The following is a 21,130-nucleotide window of genomic DNA, read 5'->3' as shown; positions in this document are numbered from 1 at the left end:
CAAACAGGCTTTTAATTTCAGCATCTGGGACGTAGAAGGGTGGGCCTAGGTGAAAGAGAAACATGGTGAAGATTAATCTCTATAGATCTAGTTCTAAGGGGAAATGAATTCTCAGGGCCCACCCCCCTGCTTCTGGGCAGTGACCTCGGTATGCTTATGCCCTACACACAACTTCATCATCCCAGCAGGTGAGGATGCGGCGGGTCTCTCTGCTTGCTCTTCTGCACATCTCGTACCAAAGAAGTCAACTGAGGGGCGGCAGTGGGCGACGTGAGGTGCCCAGCAACCGCGCCGGTGAGCCCGCTGAGCCTGCCACGGGACCTGGGCACGCTCGAAGCAGAGTGGAGCTCAGCCACAAACTCCCCTGCAGTTTACTTCATCGTCCGGAGCACGGGCTTCCCAGGACTCCTGTGTTCACCCGCACTCCCCCCCGTTCTGTGCACTCTTCCCGCTTTGCTGCGGGCCATTTAGTTTAAAGGAAATTTAGCCTCTACCCTTTTCTAGAGCGGTGTTCTGAGCTCCACCCCACACAGAGCCTCCTGGTCTTCTGCCCACACGCCCTTCCCTAAGCGCCCTGTTCAGGAAGGGAAGTGAAATCAGATTAGCAAAGCTGATGCCTGTCTCCATTAATTTCTATTCCCATCTGATTGCCCCACACTTAATTATGGACACTAGGCCTTATCTTTTAATGAGTTTTAAAGATCTGATTTACTCAAACAGAAACACAATACTAATACATATAAAAACTTAGAAAACACGGCACTTTTTAAAAAGTTTGATTAACACTCAAAAAGGAGATTTTACAAATTAAAAGTCTACGTGTTTGCTTTTCACTTCTTTCTGAAAATAAAGCTCAGCTATGACACAAATTAAATTTGCAATGTTCAAGTAAGTCAAAGAGAGTCCAGAAGAAAATATCATTTTTATAAATTCAAGACAAAGATAAATGATATAATCTCAGAAAGTAAGAATAGCAATAGTTTAGAGATTTTCCTTCACATCCCCTACCCCCATGTCCGCTCAGCCCATCCTCTGAGGGTGTTTGTGTGCTTACAGGCATCTGCCGGACACAGCCACCATGGATGACACCGATACACTATGCCCACAACAGGGTGACCAGACCTCTTCCTCCTAATCCAGGGCTCGTGCCATCTCTCTTTTATAGTAGGGCCATCCTTCTAAAGTTTGAGCTCTGAATGACGAACAAAATGGGAATGGAGTACCAGAAAGACATGTCAAGTGTGAAGAGAAGAAAATGTTTATACTTTCCATTAGCCAAAAAACAGACTTATTTTCATATATATAAGCAGTATGCTTCCTATGAGATAAATCAGGAGAGAACAATGCGATCTATGTCACAGAATTAAATTAGGAAATGGAGCAACTAGAAAAGCAAAGAAACCTCACCTGCATATTTAGTTGGATCGTAAGAAAGGACGCACAAGAGGTAGTGACACCCTTTTCCCATTAGGGACAGCATTATATCTGCATAGCTAAAAAGAACACAGAAAGTATGTGTTACATTTCTCTACAGACAGAGCCTGCAGGGGACAGGAGGCAGGGAGGGGAACCTGCATCTACTTTCGTCTACATGACAGTTTAATTCTAACCACCATATGAAGCCAATTTTCATTCTAAAGCCCAGGAATAGGGTTAGCAAATGATGTCACCTGCCTAAGCTGGGAAAGAGTAAAGATGGGTCTCAAAACGAGCCCTGCTTCCAGAGCCCACCAGACAGAGATACGGAGATGAGCAGCGTCTCCCTCCAGCCGGTGGCCCTTGCAGGCCTGTTGACTTTGCACACATACTCCTGAAGGCCCGCCAGCCCTGGGGCAGCGGCTCCCCACCAGGCTGAGGACCACAACCCCAGGTGCTTGCTGAAGAAAAGCTGATTTCGCATCATTGACTCAGTGGGTTTGCTGTGGGGCCTGGGATACTGCTGTTAACAAGTACCCGGGATGGCAGAGTCCTCCCCAGGGCCCCTGTAAGAGGTACAAAATGCAACCCCTTTCCTCTGTTTGGCTGGGGAGAGACAAGATGAACAAACACGCAAAAATTCAAGGTGGTGTGAAGCTGGAGCTGGGCCAGTACGGCGTGACCCACGGGACCTGGGGGAGTGCCCTCATGCGAGGTGCCCGGGGAGCAAGTGACACCGCCTCCCGGGTGTGTCTGATTCGTTCAGGGGGGGACCCCACTCTCACGGGACCCATCCGTGCAGGGCCTGGGAGCCAGCGCGGTGGGTTGGACCAGTCTGATGACTCCACCGGGAAACTGACCCAAGAGACCAGAGAGGACTAGTGGGCTTGTCAGCTATGATCACCGCACCGTGGCTGGAGCCCTGGTGTGTTGGGTGGGGCTGGGGCGGCTGAAGGCCGTGAGCAAGGGAGGTACGAGGCAGCACCAGCGGGACGAGGGGAGGAAGCGCAGTGGCCAGAGGGCAGAGCAGATGCACGCAGGGAGGCGGACAGACACCCAGCAGGGAGGAAGGAGCCCTGGCTCTTGGCACACCTGTTTCCGGGCACGGCCATGCCAGGCTCCCTGGCCAGAGTTCTGTGGGAGGCGAGGGAGGCTGCACAGCGCGGAGGTCAGGAGTGCGCCTGCCGGGGGCCTGAGCCCAAACCCCAGCTCCTCCCCTTACTAGCTACTTGGCTTCATGGTGCTGCAGTTTCCCCACTTGTAAACTGTTGTGAGAATCCGGAGTTTGCACACAGGAGTGCTCAGCACACCGCCTGGAATGCAGGGTGCGCTCCGGGCTGGTGTCTGCCATCCCCCTGGGCACGCGCCCCTGGCCGGCAAAGGAACCAGACTGTGGGTAAAATTGTAACATTTCTAGAATATCTTGCCTGGCTTTGGTGCATCTGCATATGGGGTGGAGAGAAGTTCGTCTCCATGTCAGTGGGCAATTACCTGGGCAACTGAGGGTGTGTCTGAACCTGGGAGGTTAAGGGGAGGGGCTCGCTTGCTGGCTGGCCTGCTTCCTCCTGAGCAGGGGAGAGAGAGACGATGCTGGACTGCAGTTTGTAAGCAATAAACGGGTTTAAAACTTTATTTCTCCCTTTGACTGATTTCAGTTTTTATTGGTATTTTGCCCCGGGATTTCCTCTGCCAAGACTTACACGGACCAAAGTGCTCTTTTAAGCGGAAACCTTTCTTTCCTACCTTTCTGATTCTTGTTCTTAAGAAGAAGAGAGCAACAGCCTGCTGTCTCCGTGAAGGGGTCAGACTGGCCTGTCAGGCTTCCGAAGGGGGCAGACCGCACTCTGCTCGGAATGTGGACTTTCACTCTCAACCAGCTTCAACAATTTCAGGAAAATGAGAGAGGTATGCCCCACTGACTTATGTTAGGCAAGAGACCTGAGGGGCGCAGCAGAAAATACCCAGGACTAACGACTGACAACAGGAATGAGATAAAGCACCACGTGCCATGTACATGCACTACGACCAGTTTACCTTCTGGCAGCTCAAAGTAAGCAGTTATTCTGGTTAACAAGGGCCAACATGTTCTCAGGTATGCCTGGAGCTGTGACCACACACACACATAACTCCTACTTGCTCCCCCCCACACACACACCCCTACATGCACACACACATATGCACACACCCCTACATGTGCACACATAACCCCTACTTGCTCACACACATACCCCTACAGGCACACACACTCCTACACACACGACACACACTCCTACACGCACACACACATATACACCCTTACATGCACACATACACACACCCCTACAACACACACATACATGCACACACACCCCTACATTCACAGACACATGCATACACACCCCTACATGCCCACACAGGGCTGGAAGGGGAGTAAATACTCAGTGTACAGCTGGGGGGACACACAGTCTGTGGCCAAGCTAGAACTGATTCCTAGTAGCAGCCTCACTACTCTTTGTTACCCACGAAATAAACAGTTCAGAGGCCACGGAGAAGGAAGGCCTTTGTGTCTAGGACAGAGGAGGTGGTGGTGGCTGGCAGCCAACAGTGTATTTCCCTTGCTCTGAATCTGCTTTGCTTTCATACATTAATTCAACAAATATTTATTAATGAGGCTCGTACTCCATGTTAAATGTATACTATGCCAGATGGTGGGGATGTAACTGAGCACATTGTGGATGGTCTGCCCTTGAAGTGAGCTTTGTGACTTCCTGTTTGTTCCCCACTGACTGGTGGATTTTAACAGGCACACCTTAAGGAAGAGGATGACCACCCTTAGGAAGTGGGGGACACCTTCAAGATTAGACATTTAGCAGAACTGAGTTTAGTATACAAATGTAGTATTTTCTGGAGACAGAGGCTGCAGGAGATACTCTGAGCTGGTAAAGGACACTGATGTCACACGGGAGATGCAAAGCAGACCCTGGAAATGTGGATGTTTGGGAGGAAGAACAGAGCTGGAAAAATTAAAAGGATGTGGGCAAATACCGTGGGCGATTTGCTCAGTTATTCCCCACCATCCAGCAGAGTATATACTTGGAACATAGTATTTGTTGAATGACTAAATGAAAGCAATAGGACACCTGAAGCGATCACTAGACAAGCAAGTGTGAGAGAGAGGCTGCCAGCACAGAGGCTGGGTGGGTCCCGGAGGGGGTGGTGCTGTCCGGTGACCCCGTGGGGAAGGGCCCAGCAGAGAGATGCAGGAGGAGGGGTGACAGACAGAAACGGGGAGAGGAGCGGGGGTCAGCTCTGGGGGAGCAGGTGGGTCGAGAAGATGCCGCATGATCTAATTAAAAAACATTAGCTCTGGCAATAAGCCTTACTCATGAAACAATTTCTAAAAGTAAGCATTTTATCTCACCGATGTGTATCCCATTTTGCTGTGTGTTAAGAGTCCGCCTCTGTACAGCTAAACAATTCAAATTTTATGTGCTCCATCCAAGTAGCGTGTGAATGACAGTTCACCCAGGAAGTACTTGGGAGCGGGCACATCTCAGCATTCTTCCTCATATTTGAGTTTTGTTTTCTGAGCAGACCGGGCACAGTAGCAAGGGTCACCAGAAACATCAATCACAAAAGCTCTAATATAACAGCAGCTAACATTTCAACAGTTTTACACAGTTGACAAGGCCCTTCCCCATGTGTCATTTTGTTCAAGTCCACAGTGACCCTCGGAGGGATCAGGAGCGGGCGCTTTGAGGCCGAACCCCCTGAACCTGAGTCTCATTTCTGTCACATACTCGCCGCCTGAGTTTGGCTCAGGGACTTCATCTTTTTGACCTTAGTTCCTTATCTGTAAAGAGAGTAAGACAACACATTCCTCACGGGGCTGCCTTGTGGATTTAATGTGTCCATCCACAGAAAGTGCTTCAAACAATGCCTGGCACATGGGGTACCCAAGTGTTAGCTGTAATACCAGCGGACGTGGTGGTGACAGTAGAGTCGACACGCCACAGTTTTGCACAGGAGGACACTGAGACTTAGGGAGGTCAGAGACATTGATCAAGGCAACACAGCTTAGAAGTGACAGAGCCACAAGCCTTGCACCCAGGTCCCTAGAGCCAATCCTATACTTTTTAGACAAAGCTGGTATTGGATTCAGGTCTTCTAATCCCAAATACAGTCGGCTATTTCTACTAGACAAAGTCTGGTTAATTTTCTGGAGCCCAGAAAAAGAACAGGTCACTAAATTAAGAAGGGGAAGGAGGGAAGGAAGGAGGGAGGCAAAGGCACCTTAATTAAAGAAACCAAATCACTGACCGTTTATGATCACTCGGGTTAACAGCAACTAATGCTCCTCTATCCCAAATCCTGTCAAATTTGCCAATATTTGCTCTATCAAAACAAAAAAGAAAAAAACATATTTTATCTGAGAAAACTCGAATCTTTAGCAAGATGAACAGCGCTCCGCACCGCCTGCTGGTACTTGCCCAGCGGCTGAGGAGCTGGGGCCTCACACCTGCCCACCCGGGGTCTCGGGGGTGTGCGGACCCGGGTGTGAGGAGCTGTCCATCTCCCAGTTTCCGGAGGTGGCGGCCGCCGCCGTCCCTTCTGCTCTGACGCAGGAGCACAAAGAGGCGCCAGAGGAGGGTTTGTGACGACTCTCCTCCCAGCCCTGGGCCGGGGACCGGGGACCTTCGGGAGACGACACCTCGCCTCGCTCCACACCTTGAAACTCGTTTCTTCACTGACCCAGGTGTGAGGTGGAAGACCCTGCCCGCCCTCCCTTCCTTCTTGCTGCCTGCCTGGAGTCACAATGACGTATTCCATACTGTGGGACAAAGATAGCAGGTGTGCAGACACCCCGGCTGCAGTGAAATAAGCGCAGGACAGGGACTCCAGTCGGAGCCATGTGGCTGGTGCGGGGAGCGGACGGGAGTGGCAAAGACACCCGGCCCCCGCCGCCAGCCCTGCTGAGGAGGCCCCCACTCACACAAGTGCAGAGGCAGTGCCCGGCCTACCTGGGCAGGTCAAAGAGGCTGCAGCAGTACAAGGCGATGCTCCCGGGAGAACTCTGTAATGAAAAGTCGAGAAAAAGGCTCTACACACCTAGACAGACGGCCAAGGAAAGAGCACAAAGCCGAACACAGACGGTGGAGAGGGAACACAGAATTCAACATGAAGGACAAAATTTTGCTGCAAATGAGTTTTTACATAATGTTTTAAAGGCACTTTTAGACAAAGACCTGTATGGGGTTCTTTTGGACCGACCCGTAGAGGAGAATCACAGCGCGGTCAGCCCTGAAGATGAGGCAGCCGGCTAGGCCGCTGGCTTTGCGGACACTGCATTTTTTAAAAAAAAAACTGTAGGTCTGTGGCCACCCTGTGTGGAGAAAGTCTACAGGTACCATTTTTTCCAACAGCGTTTGCTGACTTCATGTCTCTGGGTCTTGCACTATTTCAACCTTTTTCATTATTATCATATTTTTTTATCATGATCTACCATCAGTGATGATGACTAGCTGAAAGCTCAGAGGGTGGCCAACATGTTTTGGCAAGGAAGTGTTTTTTAATTAAGGTATGTACACCTTTTTTTAGACACGATGCTATTGCACACTTAATAGACTGCAATGTAGTAAACATGACTTTTATACGCACTGGGAAACTAAAACTTCATTCGACTGGCTTTATCCAGGTATTCGCTGTATCACTGCGGTCTGAACTGAGCCTGCCGTATCTCCCAGGTGCACCTGTATCCATTTCAGAGCATGTTAGATTTTAGCAACACTTACTCTAGCAGGGTCCTGGCATTTTGACTCTTCTAAAGATAAGTATGCAGGTCAACTGATTTCCAGGCAGGCTGATAGGGAATTTTAAAACTTATTCATGAAAAGTGCAATTGTACTGACTGCCCGGTTTCCACTCATTCATGAATAATGAGCATTTATTTCCTGAGCATCTTGTGGGCAGGACTATCCTGGGTCCTAGAGAGTGGATGTGAATTTGACAGTCTGGCCACAGCAAGCACAGCCTGGGCGGGGCAGAGAGGCGTGGGCGCAGGGAAACGGCCCGTCCTGTTCTGGTTGTGTGTCGGACAACTGTGGGGCCACGAAAACAGATGGGTGGCTGCCTGAGCACCCCGGGAAGCCTGGGCAGGAGGCGACCGCTGAAAAGGTGTCTCGATGACTGTGCGAACGTCACAGGAGGCGGGCTGGGGGCCCAGGCCAGGGGGAGTTCTGTGACAGGGACTCTGTCACGTCCAGGGGTGTGAGAAGTCTGGGGATGGAGGTGATGGGCAAGCTCGGAAAGGCAGGACACAATGTGAAAGTGTTGGATTTTATTCTAAATGAGGTGCCGAGAGGTTTACAAATAGGGGAGGGAGGGCCTCTGAAGACCAGTCATTTTCTCTGCCTTTCCTCTTGCTTCTCCTTCATCCTTTACCACCCAGCCAGTTATCTGAGCCAGAACTGTGAACGCATCACCCCCTGATCCCCGCTCAGCGAAGCACGGGGTCCAGTGTTGCTTTGATCTACCCATCCCTCTAAGACGCCCACCATGCCCTCCGGTCAAGCCTTCAGGAGCCCTCTCCCGGACCGCTCGCGCAGCCTCACAGCTGGGCTCTCTGCCAGGAGGCAGACTGTCTCAAAGGAAAGTCTGTCCATGCCACCTTCCCACTTAAAGCCTCACTGTGCAGGGCGAGGTACCAGCTGCAGAGGGCAGCTGAGCCCGTGGACCGGACTTCCTGCCTGTCCCAGTCCCATCTGTCACCCTGCTCCAGGAAGCTGCCCCAGGCTGGGTTTGGGAACTCTCCTCTTTGTCCCCTCCACACCCTGGGTCACCACACTTTGCTCCGTGTCCGACAAACAGCTTACGCTGTTTCTCTTCTCCCCTAAGCTAAGAGATTCTTTAGGGCAGGGTCTGTTTTTATCTCTTCAATGTCTTACTCAGGGTGTGGCACACGCCAGGCTCTTAGAACTGTCAGTTTACAAATAAAAATCAAACAAGCCCAAACAAAACACTCAAGTACAGACAAGCTTTGACCTCAGCTTACATATATATATTTGTCCATGTCTAGCTATCATCTACCTTTGTAAGCCCTAAGGCCTGACACCGTACGCTGTCTAGGTGACCCTGGTGATTGGGCGGGTCATCTGGCACAGGTAACAGCAGCCCCATTCACTCATGCTGAGAAAGACCTTCTTTTGTGGGGGTAAGAAAATAATTTCTCACCGCGACCAAAACAAACCTTGAATACTCTGGCTCCAGGAATTTCCATGACTGGCTCTTCTGAGTAAGAAAGATCCTGCTCTTTAAAAAATTCCCGTATCCCAAGTTCGCTGATTTCCACGCCAACTACACTGTGTCCTCGGTCTGCAAACCTGCATAAAATCACATATTTATACTTAAAATTTTTCTTCAAGTATAGTAGTAAATAAAAGCATATACCTTATAAGCATACATTTCTCTTAATTTTAAGAAGTTTGTATGAATCCAGGCTTATAGGGTTTCAGATAACATACAGATCTATAGAAAATGGATCTAGGTAATACTCTCAAACTTTAGGTAATATGGAATTCTGAAAAATTGATTTAGATGACATTAGGACACACACTTTTTTATTTGGGAAATGATACCTTAAAATGATGATTTACTACTAATGGACTTGATGAGAAGAATTAATGATTTAAAAGCATCCTATAGATTATAAATGCTTTACAACATTTCTGAAACAGCTCTGTCCATTAAACCTTTCAGTAATGATGGACATGCCTACAAATGGACGTGCTGTCCATTCCAGCAGCCAGTAACCACTAGTAACCACCCTGAGAAGCAGCTAGTATGATTAGTTTAAATCCAAATAGCCACATGTGGCAGTGGCTATGGAACTAGAGCATTCAGCTAGAGAACACTAGTATCCATTTCTGTAATAATCTTATAGTTTCCACTTAACATACAATAAACACTATCTAGAAGTTTAATTACCATAGACAAATAACTAGTATTTCCTGCTAAGTTTTATAATTACAGAATTCAAAGTCTTGGGATCTTGGTCTCCAGAAAAAACAGTATGAGTGGCACAAATACCCAGGCACAGTACTGACCTTATGCCACATTCAATAAACATATACAGTCAGTTCTGCTATAAAGCAATATATGCTTTTCTGAAAATCACCACTATGTGACAGGCAATAAAAATCAAAAGGCTTATGGGGAAAATGGTGATAGGGGTATAATATTAAAAAAAACTTTGCCACAACGGAATATTACTCAAGTCACAAAAAAGAATGAAATTTTGCTATTTGTGACAACATGGATGGACCTTGAGGGTATTATGCTAAGTGAAATAAGTCAGAGAAAGACCATATGATCTCACTTACATGTGGAATCTAAAAAAAAAAAACAAGCTCATAGATACAAAGAGCAGATGCCAGAGGTGGGGGCTGGGTGAAATGGGTGAAGATGGTTAAAAGGTACAAACTAATAGTGACAAAATAAATAAGTGACTATAGTTAATAATACTGTATTGCATATTTGCAAGTTGCTAAGTCTTACCACAAGAAAAAAGAATTCTGTGACTATGTATGATGATACATGTTAACTAGACTTATTGGGTGGTCATTTTGCAATACATACACATATTGAAATATTATGTTGTATGTCTGAAACTAACAATGTTCTAGGTCAATTATACCTTAATTTTTTAAAAATGTTTTTTAAAAAAACCCTGTTACACATTTGTCATAACTTATCTCTGTGGATCAGGATTTTCTCAACAATATACAATTAAAATCTGGAAATAAACTGGATGAGTATTACATAAGAAAAAAAAAACTTTGCCAATGCCACATTAAAAAGAAAAAAAGAAAAGAACCTAACAGAAATGGTGCAGTTAGCACCCTACTGCACAGGTTAGGCGGTTACAAAATACGTAAGAACTACATGACACTTTACCTGGAGTGAGACCTGAAGTGTGCTTGCAGAAGTGGGTGTTGGAAGGGCTGTACTTTAAGGTGTTGTGAGGTGATGGCAGGGGGAAATAAAACAGGAAGTTCTAACACCAGCTGTGGACGGGAGGGGCTCTGGGCACACAGGGTGAACTGAGGCATCTGGGAGCTGGTTGAGGTGTGTGGCATGCATGTGTTTCACCTATTCATACATGGCTTGGTTCAGCTGGGTGCAGTTTCTGCTTTCAGATGAAATTGCACATAAGCAAATGTGAAATTCACATCACATCCAAATTATTTCCAAATATATCAACTGTGAGAACTAAATTAGCATTTTCAAAACAAGACTTGGAGCAGGACTGGCTGTACTTATTAGCCCACACAAGACTACACACTTCGAAGGTGGTCAGAGCATGAACTGTTTAGAGTTCTCAAATAAACATACCAATAACTTGCCTTTCATACTTCCTAAGAAATATCTAAGTTAACAGACAGGAAACTTTAAAAAATTCTCCATACAAAGTTATCCAAACTGGCTGTGTGGATTTTTATTTCCATTCAACATATGGAAAAACAAAGCCTAGCCTGCTATAAACTGGCATAGGCTAGTTATTATATCAGGATATACTGTCCTTAAAAAAAAAATAAAACCTAAGAAAACATCTTAAACATTTTATTTTGATGCTTGGGCTGTAGCTTGCAGTTTATTCATATCCAGTTACTGTACAGACCTCAATATACAAATTAGTTACATAAATGAAAAAAAATCCTCTATTATAATAACACACAATTACAATAGCTTAGTTCTGGTAGTTTTATTGCAAGTGACTTTAGACTTAAAATATTCAATGATCACATGTGATTTGCGGTTTCACATACCATTTCCTAATCTCATCTCGCAACCTCTGCTCGACTGTGATCGGTCACGGTACTGGCAATAAAGCAATCTGTACAGAGGTAATGTTTTATCTCACATACAGGTTTCAAAGTAACTCCTCCCTCTGGTTCAGTGAGTTGGTTAGGGTACAAGTCTAGTAAGTAATATAGCTTAAATGTTCTCAGTTTTATGGCCACACCAGAATCTGAAGCTGTGAGCAGCCATCTTACAAATGCTCTCAGCTACAAGTTGAAATGCTGCAAAGTCCCACCATCTGTCTGAAAACCCATTCTCCATGCATATGTGTGTGGTGAGCCGACCACCTATGTTTACTTAGGGACCAGCACATTTTTAATTTACTGTATATTTCACTTATTAATCTTTTTTCATATATAATTCTTTGTTTTTCTTTCCTGTTTAATAATCAAAATTCGCCACATTCAAGCTTACAAATTAATGGTATGTCTTAGTATGTACAACAGTGACCGCACATTATTATTACAATTGACTTCTGTTTAGGAAACGCACTGTCAGGTTTGGGGCTGTAGGGTAACCCATAGTAACAGTGGCTTGTTAATTAAAGGGAATTCTCTTCACAGAGAATTACTCACAAGAAATTGGTTTTATAACAATGATTCATGAAAACAAAACCCCTATGTGCTCATGAGTGGTGGGGGGCAAGAGTTAAGCTGAAGTGTGGGCTGTTCATACCATCTTGTGATTACAACCAAGTTGCAATTCATTTTGAATTTCTCTGTCCACCTCTAAAATCAACTTAGCTAAATTCCTCACCACCTACAGCAACGCTACTGTGCACAAAGATACAGAATTGGTAAGAGGGAAGGCTGCCCCCTGCCACTACTGGTCCCACACTAATTCTTTTTCTTAGAAACTCAATACACAAAGATAAGGCTGCACCTCTGTTTCTGCCAAGTCTTACTGTTAGAGAGCATTATCTCTATGAACCAGTAATCGTCTACTAAAAATAAATAATTCCAGTGCATTTCCTGAGGAGGGAATTTTAAAACTTATATCCTATTAAATATTCACCCAGCATATTTATCATCAAGACAAAATGTGTTAATGCTTATGTGCTCATACCATTTCATCTCAACTGCTTTTCCACAAAGAGGAAAAAATACCCTCAGTCCACTCTTGCCTTTAAGAAAAGAATCCAAATACTTCTTTAATAGCCTGGGGAGAAAATAAAAATTTTTAATTTTAATTAGCCCAGTGCACAGAGGAAAGGACCACAATTGGATGAGTCTAAGCACTTTCATGCATTATGTTGCTTAATATTCCCAGCAACTTTGCACAGTAGGTGACATTAGTTGTTATAATCTCCAGCTTATATATGAAGAAACAGGAGATTAATTAACTTGCTCAGTCATATAGCTAGTGACTGGCTAATCTGCCAGAAAGCTGGGCCTTTCCTGATTAGTAATTTAAAAAAATTTCCTTGGTTGATATGCTTTTAAATTCTTTATTCACTTCCAAAATGTACACTTGTATGTGTGTGCATGTTATGTGGAGTGGGGGGCGTCTGAACCCACTGAATTTTCCAACATTCATTGTATGATAAGTTCTGTAAACATGTACTCAGGTCTTAGAAGTATCTCTGAAAAGTTTAATTCTTGGAGTTAATTCCTTCTGTGAAGACATGCTCTTCTAAGGCCATCCACAGGACAGACGGAACCCGTACAGCGGTTCTGGGAAGATGACCCACTCAGTGTACGAATGTAATGACGACTACGCCCCGTGGGAAGTCAGGGTGGCTTCCTGGAACAAGGACCTTCTTCGTGACTATTTCACACAGCACTGGCCCATGATTTACTGCCGCTGTTCTGAAGCCTGCTTCTTCGTGTACGGTGCTTAACACCCCAGCTCACTTACTGATTTCTCTCAACTTCCCTTCTTCCATAATATAGATAATACTTGAACACCTGAATACATACTATTGGAAAGCAAAGTCAGAACACCACTCTTCTGTGCAAAGATGCAGAAGACGTACAAGAATACAAGCATTAATGTTGCTTGAGCATCTATTATACATATGAATATGCATAACTAATACCCTGATGTTAGAGGGGCCTAAAAAAAGACATATTTCATAAATCTAAGATGACTTCAATTGTGAATCACACCATCTCTTATACTCTGTGGGAAGAGATATTAGCAACTAACCTATGACATGCCATAGATGCATTCAGGTATCAGAGATGCTAAAATGTGAAAAACTAAAAACGTGCATCATAAAAGCAGTTAAATAGCATGTACATATATTGTTTTTTCTATTTACAAAGCCAGTTTCTGATAGAGCATTTCTCTGTTATATATCAAACATTTCTTACTGATGTCCTTGCTCTTGATGAAATGAAATTTTGTGGTCCACCCACTTTTCTTGCCATTCTTCCAGAGTTAGTACTCGGTTTTTCTGAATCTCAGGATCAGGGTACTCTTTAATATCAAGTAAAGTTCTAGTATCATCCATAGTCCTGCCGAGAAGTTTGCTTTGCAAGCAGATGTCTCCAATGCCTAAATGGAAAATATTTGCAATGTTGTCATCTAAGGGTATTCAGTTGATGAATGAAATAAAAACCTGTTATCTTCAGCAGCACAGCTATTAAAAAAATATTTCAAAATCTAAGAAAAAGCCATACAAGAAAAAAAGTGACAGTTGAACCCCTGAACAACAACAACATGGGTTGGAACTGTGTGGGTCCACTTACACATGGATTTTTTTCAATAAATATATTGGAAAATTTTTTGGAGATTTGTGACAATTTGAAAAGACATTTTCTTTTATGCTTTAACTTGCCTTACTGTAAGAATACATATAACATACAAAATGTATGTTAATTGAATGTGTTATCAGTAAGGCTTCTGGTCAAGCTATTAGTAGTTAAGTTTTTGGGGAATCAAAAGTTATATGCAGATTTTCAATTACCCAGGGAGGAGGGAACCCATGTGGCTCAAGGGCTGACTGACTGCGTTTCAGTGAGTCTGATGGTAAAGGCACATCACACATACATATGAGAAGAGATCTTTAAATAAACTGAATCATATCTTAACATTAGAGGAAAAGGGTTAAAGGTTATAAAAAGGAGAGGACAAAATAATAAGTAGTCGTTCCACATTTCCTAACTTGTAAGCTTGGAATTTTTCTTAGCATCTCACCTACTTTTTAATTTTTAAAATTTTATTTAATGTTTACTTTCTTTTTGATGTTATAATGCACACAACTTAAAGAGTCCCCATTCTCAGTGAGAAGGACAACCATCCTTAACTCTTTTAGTTGAGTCTTGGAATCTAATTCTATGTTTCACACTATCAGATTTCTTTTCTCTTCCTTATTTTTTCATTTCTAGATGGCATCTAGAGAAGATAAACTTTAGCTCTCCTTCAACTTCCCAACACACCCACACCCACTTCCCACTTTTTCTATCCTTTCAATATAGACATAGCATATACACTTTTTGTAAAATATCTGGAGTACACATTACTAAGTACTATGCACAGCTAAGCCATAGTATTTACTTTTCCTTTTTCTTTATTCTGTAGTTAACAGCTTTTTCTTTTTCATTTACAAAATTTCTATGTATTTGTTACTAATTCAACTCTAGGCTCTCTCAGCTGTCCTGATTGCCAATCAATACTCTGTCTCTTCAGTCATCCAATCATCTGTCTGTCTCGTGCTCTTGGAGAGCTTCCAGGAGCTTTCTGACCCGGAAGCTTTCTAATCCTGGTATACAGCTAGTATTCTGGAATCTCTCTTGCTCATCATCCTGGACATTTCCTTCCAATCTTTTGATTAATCTTCCATTTCCTTTATCTGATGGTTTCCTTTTTTTTTTTGGTTACCGCCCTTATGTTTGTGAAACACAACCTCCAGTAGCTTTCTGAGGAAGGATGCATGGGAGAAAAGACTTTTACAATTTTGCATGTATAAAGTGCTTTCATAGCACTCCTGAGCCTTGATGTATAGTTTTGCTGGGTATAGAATTCTTGGTGAGAAACCATTTTCTCTCACAATTTTGAAGGAATCATTCTATTGTCTTTTAGCATCCAGAGTTATTACTTAAGTTCTAAGACATTCTGATCCTGATACTTTCTATGTGGCCAATATTTCTCTCTCTCTCTCTCTCTCTCTCTCTCTCTCTCTCAGCTTTTCTCTGCTTTAGTTTTTGCAATTTTATAATTCTATGCCTTATTTTGGGTGTATTTTCATCCATTTAGCCATGTTTTTAAAAATCTGGATGCTCATATGCTTCAGTTCTGGAAAAATTCTTTAGTTATTCACATGATGACTTATGTCCCCCCTTCCCTTTTTTTGCTATTTGTCTTTCCGGGACCCCTTTTATTTGGCTGCAGAATCTCTTTGACCTAATACTGTAAAGTTCTCATATTTTGTCAATTTTCCATCTTTTCATCGTTTTGCCCTATTTTTTGGAGACTGCTTTAATTTCTATCTTTCTATCTTTCTGTTTAGTTTTTCTTTTCTGTTATCAAGTCTTTAATTTTCAAGAGCTCCTTTTTGTTTCTGATGCTCTCTTTTTATACTGTTTTGTCCTTAATTTATGGATAGAATAGATGTAATATTTTATTAATCTGCGTTCTCTGTTACAAGTTGCTTTTTCTGTTGATCTGTTTTGTCTTCTATATCAAACTGGTGAGTTTCTTCAAATGCCTAGCAATTCTTATTATCTGCTCATATTTCAGAGCAGATGCCAAAAAGCTGACTAGAAGTTTAAGTATATAGGTTGGGCTAACTGACTGCAAGCTTCACTGCAGGATGATGAGAGTGGATGTCATTTAGACACCTTGATGTTATTATTTTTATTTTCTTTGGACTGGTCAGACTTCCCATAGACAGATGTCCCAATTCCTCTTGTAAGAATGAGGTCCTTGGGGCTGTGGTTCTGTACTCACAAGAGAAAGGATGGAATTAGGGGAGGGTCCCAGGACTCAGTTTGCCTGTGTTCTGTTAATCTCCATATTTCCAGTATGGTACTCCCGTCCTCAACTGTGTATTCTGTCTTCCCAATCCACAGACTCTTCACCCTCTTCAGGAAATAAACCCCCAAAGTCTGCTGGTGTGGAAAGGGGCAGATTCCCAGGGAGTTGGGAAAGGGATCTGGGGATTCTGCCTTTCTAAGCCAGAATTTCAAGCAGCCGTCCAAGTTTCAAGCACGCGCTTCTACCTCCTGGATGTGAGCTGATTCCCGAGCATTTGGTGGTCTACAGTGCAAACAGGATTGCTCATTGACTTTCCTCACTGCAGGTTTAGAATTTAGCTTTCTTCAGTCTACAAAATCCTTTACTACATGTCCATCTGCTTTCTAGATTTTGAAATTTTATTGTTTTTGTCTTCTGTTCTGTCCTTCCTATCCTCGTGGTTTATTACTTTAAAAATCCTTTTATTGTTGTTTTGATTTTTCAGAAGACATTAAAGTGTATGCGTGGGTTCAATATCGTATTTCTATTCCATAAATTTGTACTTTCAAATAATTTTCTTCTAGCTTTTTCACATGGGAAAATGCACAAAGGGAACTAGTAAAAGGATGTGTAAACATGCAAATCCATCTGAAGGAATGAGGAAAATGTCCCTTCAATGTGAACTTAATGATACTAAAGATGATAAAACACCATAATTTAATATTCCCTTTGAATCATTAGTGAAATCAATTCAGTTTGGATTATATTAGCATGATATTTTTGGTGGCTTTAATTAAATGAGTTATCCATGACAATAACAAACACCACATAAAAGCCGATACTTCAGGAATAGTTAGTTCCCTTTATGCAAAATTTGGCTTCAATGTCCTTAGGATTTAAAGAGAAGGCACCTCCCTTAGAATTGGGAGGAGAAATTCACTTCTCAGCAAACATGTGTTAATAAATGGCTTTTGCAAGCCCCTGATGCTGTCAGGAGGTGAATCCCAGAGTGTTCTGAGAGGTCGGGGGCGGGGGGTGCGGGGAGTATCTGATTATACTGGGTACAGAAAGCAAAAGAGAGTTGCAGTTTTCCCATCTCCATTTTCAGCCCAAAACTTTGTAACCTGAGCTTGAGCATTCATAATGCAATTCTCTACTTAAAACAAAAGGGAAGCATAATTTTATCACAGAGCCAAGGCTACTTTGAATCGTACAACTCTATTCCTTTCACACAAACTTGAAATACAATTTACATCATGGATATAACTTAATCAGTTCTTAGCTGTTCTAAATAGCTTCTCAACGTGTATTTAACTTGTCCATGCCCTTTACTGGAGAAATAAAATGTTTCTTTCCATAACAAGATAAAAGTGCAAATTATAAGAACCAGGAAGGCAAAATTCGCAACCATACCCACCCATGCGCAGAAATAGCAGCAGTGCTAATATGGTCGCCCAAGTCTTCGGGTGGACGCCCAAGTCTAGTTTCCTCCGGCACCTTGTCAAAAACATGTTTCTGCTTTAATTTTCAAATTTTGCTAAATTGAAGAATAACTTCCCCGAAGCACACAAATGTTATTAGGACTATGGCTGAGTGAACTTTCACAAGTCATACACCTGCGCAGGCACCATGGCGCAAGACACAGAATACTTACAGCCCCCAGGCCCCTCCGCCCCCCACAGTACCACTCACGATCCCAGCAGGTGCTTCTCCTTTCTTGCAGACCCCGACTACACAACAATGCCGCGGGGGGCGCCTTAAATCCTGGACGCCGAAGCCGTTCCCTGCCGACCTCGCTGTTCCCGGTTCCCACTCTGCTCCCCGACCCCTTTCCAGCGCGCGGACTGCCGGGCCGTGCACGCCCGCTGGGGCGCCCCGTCCCGGAATCCTACCGCGGGCTCGCCCCGCCCTCTCCGCGCCGCGGGAGCCCACCTGGCGCGCTGCCGGCCGCCCTCCGCGGGCTCTGGCGCCGCCGCGGCCGCCGGCCCGGGAACTGGACGCCCCGGGCCCGCCCCGGCCCGCGCCGCGGCGGAAATAGCCGGGGCGGGGCGAGCGCCGCGGCGCAGACCCAGGCGGGGCCCGCCCTCCCCGCTCCCGCGGCCCCGCCCACCGCGGGTCACGCCGTGGCAGGGGCGGAAGCGGCGGCGGCCGAGCGGCGGCAGCGGCGCGCGCGCGCGGGGCCGGCCGTGCTGGGCTGTGCGCGCGGCGGCGGAGAGGCGCTCGCGGCCCGGGGCGGCGCGCACCGGCTCGCCCGCGCTCCGAGGTGGGGCCCGCGGCTCCGGGGACGGGGGCGGTTGACAGGTCTGCACAAAGCGGCTCGGCGGAGGTGCGGGCGCCCCCTCGCCCCCTGTGCCGCGCCGCTCGCCCGCACGGGGCGTGCACCTCCGTCCCCGGGTGGCAGAGGGGGTGCGCGGTGGGGATCCCGGTCTGAGGAAGGGGAATCCCGGGCCGGGAGCTGCAGCGACGGGGCTCCCCGGGTCGCCGCGGCGCCGAGGGTCCCTCCTGAGCCATACCGCGTTTCCTCTCTGCTCAGCGGTGTCGCCTCCCCGCGACTCCCGGCACCGCTTCGGCGCAAAGGTGAGCCCCGGAGGCTGTGGCTGCTCCGACTTCGGAGAGGAGGCGAGGAAGCTTTTCAGAAATCGAGGCGGCTTCCCTGTGCCGGCTGGGGCGCCCCGCTGGGGGCTCCCAGAGCCGTGCCCCCCCCGGGGGGACCCCAGCCCGGGACCAGGGGCCCCCTCGCCATTCCTCCCGGGCACCCGTACAGGTGTGCGCTCCCGCCCGGCGCGGAGCCGCGTCGCAGGGCCGGGTGGCTGGGTGACTCCCCGGCTGGGGACCCGATTGCGGTAGCTGTTGGTCAACAGGGTGGCAGCTGGACGTGAAAGAGGAAGGAAGAGTCAGGCCCAGCTGTGGAAAGTTGGGGTTCCGCGATGGGGAACCGAGCCAGATGGGGGCCCCGCCGGCTGCTGGGTGAGCGTGCAGAGCGCACGGTCCGTGTGTTCGGGGAGATGCCCCTCCGCATATGCACACACAGCTCAAGGCTATGGCGTTTTGTTTGGTTGCTTTTTAAAAAATTCATTTTAGTGGAAGAAAGGCGAGTGGGAGGAAGGTGTCTTCAGGAGGTACGGGAGAAAATGACCGTCAATTATTAGTTGTCTTCCAGGCAGAGAAGTAGCCACAGAGCACCCAGGCAATTGAACTGGATCCGTATTTCAGAAAATGTGATTAGTGTGGGTGCAGGAAGGTGCTAGTCCTGCGTTATTGTAAGGAGCCCAAAGGGAAATTCTTGTTTCTGTTGTCTCTGAAGAAGTTTCTAGTAGTATTTTCCACTTTTAGGTATTAGGCTGCCCACCACTATAAATTTTTATTACAAACTGAAATCCAGTTAGGATTATTCCAATCCAGTCCTTTTGATTGGTATTTTTATGAATTCTGTGTATAAGTGTTGTAATGTTTCTGAATAAACTACTTCAGAAAAACTGGAAATTATTAAAATAGAAATCTAGACATTGATATATCCACATATGTATACACCCCCAAAAAACCCACCACTTTTTTTCTTTCTTTTGTCACAATACAAGAAAACAGCTAGGAATTTAAAATTAGGAAGAAATATGCTTATAAAATTCTACTGAACATGAAACAAATTGATGATATTTAAAGTTAGGAGTGTTTATTAATTTGAAGAACCAGGTGGGAAAACTTTCACTTTACTAATTCATTTTAATGACACTTTTGATCAGTATTTCTAAGGTCATATGTAAAAGCACAATAACTGTAGTCCTGCCAACTTTACTTGAAATTTTTTCCTCCATATTAACCCCCAAGAACCCAGCAAAAGTGAAATTACAGTGTCAACTATAGGTGAAAATGTACTACCCTAAAAGTTGTCAATCATGGTTTTCCCAGACAGCATAGATTTAGTAATGGCTTTCACAGCTAATGTTTAGGAAATGTCCTGTTAGCCATTTCTTGAATCATGTCATTGTTTATTGCAATTAAATACATATTTTCCAGTATACATCTGGATTAACAAGTTTGATGAAATGTCCAGAAACTGCTTGCTTTTGAGACTGCTTGCATTTCTAGGTGACAGGGTCAAATGTTGCATGACTGTAGGCTGATTTTATTTACATTCCTAAACATCACATTAGACTCAAGTGTCTTTGCCACCATACTTATGTATATTCTGCATTTACATGTACTATGTACATGTTCATATGTGCTTTGCTTGTGGTTCAGTTTATGAATAATGTTGCTTATGTTTTATATGAAGAGATTTGTTAAGATTGGACAGCCTTTTGAAAATACAGATGCGATCGGGGAAGCCTTGCTTGGCTGTAAGCTCTCCGTGGACAGTAGTGCTTTGAGCATCGCTGGTGGTTTATCCAGCAGTGTAATGGGTGCTGTAGAACCGGTAATTTATTTAATGCTTAAAAAACTATCATGCAGAATTTTAGAATCTGTGTAGGGTTTCAGAATGTTCATTTCACAGTATGGATAAGGGTTTATGTACACATGTAATGTTATCCTTGAAAAATGTTCTTGTGTGTGTTAGTACAATTCATAGATATGAAATAATAGGATTACAAGCCCCTCAAAGTTTTTCTTCAAGGTCAAGATGATATATGTGGAATTTGTATTTTATGGTAATACTTTTCAAATTCCTTATCCAAAGGTACGTCCTATTTTTCATGCTCTCATTTTGTGTTTTTTGTGCATAGTAAATATGATGGATCAGGGAAGGAGATGTGTGATAATTGTAGAATCCATATATTATTGAATTACTCAACTTATGCCAAGATTTTTCATTCCCAGGAACATTTCGTCCCCTTAGCTAATTACATGAGATAATTTAATCTGAAAAATACTAATTTGATAAGTCTTAATCTTTCATGGTTACTGTGAATTATTTTTCTCATAGGCTTTTGGTTCTTAATGTTGAACTGTACTGTTATTAGACTAGTTTGAGAACTCATAA

At 44.7% G+C, this 21,130-nt stretch overlaps 2 protein-coding genes across 12 annotated transcripts in view; one reads left to right on the top strand and one right to left on the bottom strand.

The window, feature by feature from the left end:
* The window catches only part of TPMT (thiopurine S-methyltransferase), a 28,042-nt gene extending 9,827 nt beyond the window's left edge, over positions 1-18,215 (bottom strand). Inside the window, exons 1-10 of one of the 6 annotated variants that reach the window (XR_012126002.1) lie at positions 17,845-18,011; positions 17,570-17,649; positions 13,569-13,752; positions 12,319-12,411; positions 8,642-8,774; positions 6,417-6,469; positions 5,716-5,790; positions 1,408-1,493; positions 1,055-1,192; positions 1-45 (exon numbers count right to left, since the gene is read on the bottom strand). Coding sequence is in view for 5 of the 6 variants with exons in the window: in XM_036994398.2 (XP_036850293.1) it covers positions 1-45; positions 1,408-1,493; positions 5,716-5,790; positions 6,417-6,469; positions 8,642-8,774; positions 12,319-12,411; positions 13,569-13,752; positions 17,570-17,573 (673 nt within the window). In the remaining variant the exon portion in view is untranslated. Of the gene's footprint in view, positions 46-1,054; positions 1,193-1,407; positions 1,494-5,715; positions 5,791-6,416; positions 6,470-8,641; positions 8,775-12,318; positions 12,412-13,568; positions 13,753-17,569; positions 17,650-17,844; positions 18,012-18,084 lie in introns of those variants that run through there. The other 5 variants (XM_036994398.2, XM_017670791.3, XM_036994399.2 and 2 more) reach the window with 5 other exon arrangements.
* Positions 18,216-18,296: 81 nt separating this feature from the next.
* The window catches only part of KDM1B (lysine demethylase 1B), a 59,894-nt gene continuing 57,060 nt past the window's right edge, over positions 18,297-21,130 (top strand). For 2 of the 6 annotated variants that reach the window (XM_036994312.2, XM_036994306.2), the window contains exon 1: positions 18,754-19,119. In XM_036994312.2, coding sequence (XP_036850207.2) covers positions 19,097-19,119 — 23 coding nt within the window. In that variant the 5' untranslated portion in view covers positions 18,754-19,096. Of the gene's footprint in view, positions 18,416-18,685; positions 18,730-18,752; positions 19,120-21,130 lie in introns of those variants that run through there. The other 4 variants (XM_036994308.2, XM_036994309.2, XM_036994311.2 and 1 more) reach the window with 4 other exon arrangements.

This window comes from Manis javanica, chromosome 16 (assembly GCF_040802235.1).
Source record: "Manis javanica isolate MJ-LG chromosome 16, MJ_LKY, whole genome shotgun sequence".
Taxonomy (NCBI): Eukaryota; Metazoa; Chordata; class Mammalia; order Pholidota; family Manidae; genus Manis; species Manis javanica.
The sequence above is the reverse complement of the archived record's forward strand: the minus strand, read 5'-3'. Positions and strand labels throughout refer to the sequence as shown.